Source organism: Archocentrus centrarchus, chromosome 16 (genome assembly GCF_007364275.1).
Source record: "Archocentrus centrarchus isolate MPI-CPG fArcCen1 chromosome 16, fArcCen1, whole genome shotgun sequence".
Classification (NCBI taxonomy): domain Eukaryota; kingdom Metazoa; phylum Chordata; class Actinopteri; order Cichliformes; family Cichlidae; genus Archocentrus; species Archocentrus centrarchus.
The window spans coordinates 25,235,216-25,243,027 of record NC_044361.1 but is presented as its reverse complement, the minus strand read 5'-3'; the positions used below and the strand labels follow the sequence as shown (position 1 = coordinate 25,243,027).

At 41.4% G+C, this 7,812-nt stretch overlaps 1 protein-coding gene across 1 annotated transcript; it reads right to left on the bottom strand.

Annotated features, from left to right (window-relative positions):
- On the bottom strand, positions 1-5,312 carry LOC115794068 (NADH dehydrogenase [ubiquinone] flavoprotein 1, mitochondrial-like). Its single transcript, XM_030749310.1, has 10 exons — positions 5,065-5,312; positions 4,179-4,264; positions 3,901-4,071; positions 3,615-3,798; positions 3,350-3,539; positions 3,005-3,217; positions 2,727-2,893; positions 2,562-2,643; positions 477-622; positions 1-340 (listed from the first exon to the last, which is right to left on the bottom strand). The coding sequence occupies exons 1-10, from the start codon at positions 5,146-5,148 to the stop codon at positions 245-247; spliced, it is 1,419 nt and encodes a 472-aa protein (XP_030605170.1). The 5' UTR covers positions 5,149-5,312; the 3' UTR covers positions 1-244.
- Positions 5,313-7,812: the final 2,500 nt, after the last annotated feature.

The following is a 7,812-nucleotide window of genomic DNA, read 5'->3' as shown; positions in this document are numbered from 1 at the left end:
TGAAATAAAGCTAATTTATTGACGTGTTTGATCCTCTCTTTCACTGAACTGGGCATTTGCTGTTTAAAATCAGTTTTGATATAGTTGGCAGTTAACTAAGTCAAGGATTTATATGCATTTATATCACCAAAGCAGACTACGTGTCCACACATGACAAACTGCATAGCTTTTGTAATGTGCATAACTTTGATCAACAAGAAATATTTGTATTTTAAAATGGTCGGTCTATGGAGACATTTCACTTTCAGATCATCTCAATCTCTGGCTCTCTTGGAGGATTTTTCTTGTTATACTGAGCAATGCGGCGCTCCATAACTGGCCTGAAGTGGCGGATCAAACCCTACACACAGGAAAGAGGGGGAGGGGAGGGGATGTAAACACCCCTGATTGTTATCATTTAGTACTTGTTTAGAATTGAAAGGCTTTTTCTTGCTGAGTTTAGTTTAAGTGGTTAAAACTGCTCCAAGAAATCTCACCTGCACAGGCCAAGCAGCTCCATCCCCAAGGGCACAAATGGTATGTCCCTCAATCTGTTTACTGAGCTCCCAAATCATGTCGATTTCTGAACCTGCTGCCTCCCCTCGCACGAATCTCCACATTATTTTATCCATCCAGTCCACTCCTGAGGGAGAGGACAAAGAAGAGAAAGCTGAAAAATGCATACAAGTACTCAACTGAAATTTTAAGCGCTGTTTAATTCCAACATAGTCCGCCTTTGGCAAATGATTCTAACATCTACTTAAACCTGTCTGATACCTTAAAATGACAGTTATAGCTTCCTTTTTTTTTTTTTTTTTTTTTTTACAAACTACTAATCCATACATTAAACCTCGATTTGTACACTATGAATCTAGGTTTACCAGGAGAATGAAAAGAGGACTGCTGCACTGCTTGTCCAAATTCGGGCAAAATTCCCCCAAAAAATGCATCTTTAAAAAGTCAGGCTTTTTAAATGTGCTGCTTTATCCATGACTCTCAGGCTTTAGCTGATCCTGCACTGAGAGTCAGTATTAGCTAAAGCCTATCGCTTTTTCCTCTTCGGATGAATATTAAAAAGGTGAATCCTGTTCTCAGTCGGTGTCCGGAGTGCTCCGCCGCCGGCAGATTTGATTACCTTTTAACTGTTTGGAAGCAGGCTGTCATTTGCATAGTGCTTTTCAAGCCTTAGTGACCCCTCAAAGTGCTTTGGACTAAAAGCCACATTTAACCATACATTCACAGAGCACTTTTGCAGTTTACCTCACATCCATGGCATACATGTCTTTGGATATGAAATCTAAGGAAGCATAAACTTTCACTTAACAGAACTTAAAAGACCAGTTTGGCATTGTGTTTGAAATCATTGTCGTGTTGAAAAATGAAGCCATGGCCAATCAGGATCTTTCCAGATGGTATTACATGATGGATCAAAATCTGATGCTACTTTTCTGCATTCATAATCCTCAACACCACTGCTGGAAATGCAACCCCAAACCATGACCAAGCCTCCACTGTGTTTTACAGATGGCTGTAGACACAAACTGTTGTACCTGTTCCTGACCTCCTCTGTACAAACTTACAATTTGAACCAAAAACTCTGAATTTGCATTCATCACTCCATCAGATGTGTTGCCACTGATTTTCATTCCAGTTCTTGTGTAATTTGGCATATCTCAGCCTTTTCTCCCTGTTTCCCTTCCATAAGCCACCCTTCCACTGAGATTATTTCTGATGAGGCTTCAGTGAAAAGCAGATGGATCAACTGAAGGGCCAGATGCATCTCTCAGGTCCTGAGTCAGTTCTTAAGTTAGGTGGTTTTTTAATGCTTGAATGATTCATAGGTCAGTGTTAGGTGGCACAAAAAAAAATCCCCTGAAATGTCAGGTATAAGAACTGGACTAAAAATCAGTGAAAAAGCAGCCAATGTCCAAAGACATTAAGACCTTAAGAAAGGCTGGAGAGCTATTGATCAAGACCACTTAAAAAAATGACAAAAACATCTGGCTCCTTGGAAACGAGCTATAAAGAAATGAGGGACTCAAGACTTTTGTACAGTACTGTATATAAGAGTGATGATACTATGATTTATTCCATTCACATTTTTATGATTCAATATGAAGTGTACTTAACAGAACAGTGCCACTTTTCATCCCGGGACATCTCTTATCATATATACAAAGCATATAAAATACAAACATATACTTTTTTTTTTTTCTATTTTCCATACGTGCAAACAAAATACATCAACTGAGTAAACCGAGGATCAGATTAGGATTGGCTTTATTTTGGCAGGTCTTGGCTTCAATAATTTTACTATTTACAGATACATCTTACCTTACCAGAGTGTTTATTTTGCTTTAATAACATATCTGAGTACTTATCACACCTATGTACCCTTCAGGCATATCCTGAGTAGTAAAGACTTTATTTAAACTAACTTCCCACGGGTGCTTATTATAGCTTATTAAAGAGAGAACAGCGCCACAGGAAATGTAAGGAGGTTGTAAAAACATTTTAAAGGGTGAGGTGATGGATGTTTAAACAATCACTGCCTGATCCTGTTGTTAAATGCAGTTTCTTACCCTCCCTGCAGGGTGTGCACTGGCCACAGCTCTCGTGTTTGTAGAACTCAACCAAGCGTGCAATGGCTCGGATCACATCAGTCTGCAGAGAAGGAACACTCAGATTTTCATTCCATTGTCACTGAGGATCCTGTGCACTGTATGATCATTTGGGCAACTGTTTACCGATTTATCCATGACTATGACAGCTGCGGTTCCCAGGGCACTCTCTGCGCGAAGCAGGTCATCAAAATCCATCAGCACATCATCGCACACATGCTGAGGGATGATGGGAGTGGAGGACCCCCCTGGGATCACTCCTAATAGATTGCTCCAGCCGCCTCTCACTCCTCCTGCACCAGTCACATGAAACAAGAGAAGAAAAAATGATAATATTTCATAAAGTAAACTCTTCATCCATGGACAGAATTGGGCTAAACACACACACACACACACACACACACCTGCATGTCTTTCTATCAGCTCCCTCAGAGGAATAGACATCTCTTCCTCCACTGTGCATGGGGTGTTCACGTGACCAGAGATGTTGAACAGTTTTGTCCCAGAGTTCCTCTCCCTCCCAAAGCTGGCGAACCAAGCTCCGCCTCGACGACAGATCGTAGGCGCCACAGCAACTGTCTCCACGTTGGCCACTGTTGTTGGGCATCCAAACACCCCTTTAGGAAGACAGAGAGAGAGAGAGCAGTAAATAACTATAATTACAATATAACCCTATTTTACAGTTTCTTAAACCATAATTAAGTGCTGCAGGAAACAGGATGTAGGAGGCTGTAGAGAGTTTACCTCACCTATGTCTGCAGGGAAAGGCGGCTTGAGTCGGGGCTTCCCTTGTTTGCCCTCAAGAGACTCGATTAGTGCCGTCTCCTCTCCGCAGATGTATGCTCCAGCTCCCCGCATAACAAATACATCAAAGTCATACCCAGAGCTACAGGCGTTCTTTCCCATCAGCCCTGCTTTGTATGCCTCATTAATGGCCACCTGTTTGAGGAAAGCAATTAGGACAAACACTCTTTATCCATGGACTGTTCATCACCCATCTGTCCATATGTATACCTGCAGGTTTGATGACTCGTTGTAAAACTCCCCTCGAATGTAGATGTATGCGGCACGAGCTCCCATGGCTCTCCCAGCCACCAGGCAGCCCTCTACCAGCTTATGGGGGTCATGACGCATTATCTCGCGGTCTTTACACGTCCCAGGCTCACCCTCGTCAGCATTTACTACCAGATACTTTGGCCTACCACACAGCAAAGTAGAAAAGCACAGTTGTGCCAATGGGCTGCTAATCGATGACACCTTTGCATCCCTCACAGATGGTTTCTTTCCCTCTCGCTCCTACCTGCCATCACTGGGTTTGTTCATGAAACTCCATTTCATGCCTGTTGGGAATCCTGCTCCCCCTCTGCCCCGAAGTCCTGAGATTTTCACCTCATTCAGGATCCAGTCCTGTCCCTTCAGTAAGACCTCCTTGGTCTTATACCAGTCTCCTCTTTTTAGTGCTCCTTTGAGTCTGGTATAAAAAGAGAAGAGAAAAAGAAAAGCAGAAGAGAGAGGAGGGGGATGTTTCTACAGGTCATTAGAGAGTAATGAAGGTTGTTTTACGTTAAATACTTTTACCTCCAGTCATGCCGGCCATATAAGTTAGTGAATATTCGATCTTGGTCACTCAGAGGACCAAATTTGGTCTTTTTTGGCTTCACCTGCTGGAAGCAAGAAAGGTTAAAGAAAGGTGTGATTATTTCTTGCCAGCTTTTTCAAAGTAAGAAAAATGCAATATTGAAATGAAATATTACAGCAGCCACTGCTTATGAATTTATAGTGTTGACATAAGTGCAAAAACTAGAAAATATTAAGTTGAAAAGTCATTTGAACACACGAGAAGCTGAAGCCCAGATAGCTTTATACGTGGAGGCTTTCTGGGTTTGGAGATTTGCTACTTTAAACACCTTCTAATGTTGTAGGTTTACAGTGCTTACACTGTCTACAATGAAAAGTGAATCGAAATCAGTACTGATGTGATTTGGCAAGTTTTTTTTTTAAGGTTAATCTTGGACTACATCTAAATCAAACCCAAGGATATTTTTTAAGACATTTTAAATTACACAGTATGTATTCATCTTTATCGATCACAGTAGCATCTACAGTAAATATAACAATATAGTAAAAAAAAAAAAAAAAAAGTTCAAAGACAACAAGTTGCTCTAAAAAAAAAAAAAAAAGAAAAGAAAAAAAAACCTTAGGAACGCCATCGTATTGGATCGTGTGTAAAAAAAATTAGCTCTGCTGGATGATCTTCTTTCACTCACAAATCTTCAGTCACAAATTTTATCCTTTATGGCTGTTTTCTGTGAATATTTGTCCCACCCAGGACACACTTGAAAAAGAGATTTTAATCTCAATGTGTTTTTCTTCCTGGTTAAATAAAAGTTTGAAATGAAATGAAATCTGCCACTTTCTACAATGTACCGTGTGTGACGGTTTCTGTGACCGCAGGCCTACCTACCTGTGGCTGTGCAGCAGTGCTGTAGGTGAGTCGCGGAGCAACCTGACGCGCCACAGCTCCCCACAGCATCCGCGGAGGCAGCATCCTGCAGGGGGCCCAAGACACCTACACCGAGCTCCCTTTTAAACTGCTTTAAACTCCACAGCTGCTCCTCCCAGGGTCTGCGTTTGACTTCTCAGAAGATCGAGTCGACTTTTAAACCTCGGCTGCCGAAGGAGCTGCAGCGTACGCCTGCTGGTTCAGCTTAATTAAACTAAGACGATTAGAGACCACGTCACGTCTTGCGCGCGGCAGGTATCCGTTATGCTGTGCTACGCACGCGCACGCACATGCGCATGCACAGAAACAATTATTGGGTCAGTATCAGGGCCACATACGATCGTTTTCATTAAGGGATTTCGTGTAACATTTACAAGGTTATAAATGGATTATTAATGTGAAAATAAACCCGTGGCTTCATTTCACGACAAACAATGTGACATGGCATAGCAGGAGAAGCACAGATGTATTTAATACCATCCGTGAGGCCTGCTTTCCCACCTGGGTTGGCATCTCACTTGTCTTAGAATTGTGTGTGCTGGTTCACTGGAAAAGCCTAAGTACTTTACTGGGACACCCGAGCTTTTCCCAGTAGTCTGCTGTGGAAATAGTCCATAGGTGCTTGAATATGTCACCAAATGAAACATACAAATGTTACTCATTAAATTAACAGCAGCCGTGTTTCACAGCGAGACAGAGCCAGAACAAAATTAGGAGCCTGAAAGTGAGCCATTCAATTCAGCCACAGTTTATTTTATTATTCGCACCTGTGCCTTTCATATGTCAGAATGACTTCCATGTAAAATACCTATTCACTCTTTCCCCCACCATTTCCAGCTCAGTCACTTCAACTAAGAAATAATGGGTTTCAAGTGTTAGAGGCAAGTTTCTGTAACCTGGAGTTATAAGAGAAAGTTAGCTTAAGTTCAGTCTATATTATGATTTACAGAAGCTGCTGAAGCAAACACTCACTGGCCACTTTGTTAGGTACACCTGCTCAGTTGTTCTTTAACGCAAATATCTAATCAACCAGCAACTAAACTAGTGAACACGGTCAAGATGACCTGCTGAAGCTCAAACTGAACATCAGAATGGGGAAGAAAGGTGATTTAAGTGACTATGAATGTGGCATGGCTGTTGTTGTCAGAAAGACTGCTCTGAGTATTTCAGAAATTGCTGGTCTACTTGGATTTTCCCACACAACCATTTCTAGAGTTTCCAGAGAATGGTCCAAAAAAGAGGAACTATCCAGTGAGCAGCAGTTCTCTGGGTGAAAAGGCCGTGTTGATACCAGAGGTCAGAGGAGAATGGCCACGCTGCTTCAAGCTAATAATAATGCAACAGTAACTCAAATAACCATTTGTCACAATCAAGGTATTCAGAAGTTCTTATCTGACTCCTGTCAGATAAGAACAGCAGAAAGAGGCTACGGTTCACCTGGGGGGACCAAAATTAGACAAAAGAAGATTTGAAAAATGTTGCCTGGTCTGATGAGTCTTGACTTCTGCTGCAACATTTGGATGGTAGGGGGTCAGAATTTGGCATAAACAACATGAAACATGTACCCAATCAAGTGACCAGTAGAGCAACACCCAAACAAATAAACATAAGAAATATTGAAAGCAAAATGATGTCAAAGTAAATAAAGGAAACAATACTATAAAGAACCAATTAGATTCTATAAAATGAAGAAAAAAATCAAAAGAATAAATGAAAACCACCAAAAACCATTTAATAAGCTGATTGGAATTTGGACAGACAAACATTTTAACCGATCGTCCTTTCGTCTGTCACTTGAGTCTGACAGCAGAATGAACTTTGAATACAGAAGGCAATCAGGTTATAAAGACACAGTGAGAGCTCAGCTTATACATTCATGTCAGCTAGCTCAGGCACACCTCATTTCCTGTCACTTTTCACTGTTTCTGACAATGCCATTGAAAGCAAAACTGACAACTCACTGAGGTGATATTTCAAAATATTAGCTCATATCACACACTGGCAGTTAACAAGAAAGCACAAGAATATTAAAAATAACAGCATCTCTATTTTAGAGTTTTTTTTTTTTCTACCAGAGAGCACAGGTTACTTTTCCACCCACACAGCTCAGTCACAAAATGTTGGTGTTCCTTTTAAAACAGTTAAAATTCACTAATATTACAGCTACAGAGCAGTATATGAGGGCAGATGAGGAGAGTTAGTGAATCAGGAAGTGCTGAGGATTAGTAAGGAGGAAGTGAGGGCAGCTACGAAGAGGCTTAAGTGTGGAAAGGTGGTTGGTCCAGGTGACATACCTGTGGAGGTATGAAAATATCTAGGAGAGAGGGCAGTGGTCAATCCTGGACAGTGGAAGGATGCCTGAGGAATGGAAAGAGTTGTTAATCCTAGGTTAAGAGAGGTGACAATCAGTAAGCAGCAGTATGGAGTGTTGATGGAGAAGTGTAGAGAAGGTCAAAATGAGTTATACTACATCTTTGCAGATATTCTTGTTTGCAGTGATGATGGACAGATGAGATCAGACAGGAGTTTCCGTGGACTATGATGTTTGCAGACGACACTGTGATCTGTAGTGAGAGTAGGAATCAGGTGGAAGAGAGCCTGGGAAGGTGGAGGTATGCACTGAAGAGGAATGAAAGTCAGTAGCAGCAAGACAAAATACATGTGTGTGAATGAGAGGGAGACAGGTGTTAACAGTGAAACTGCAAGGAC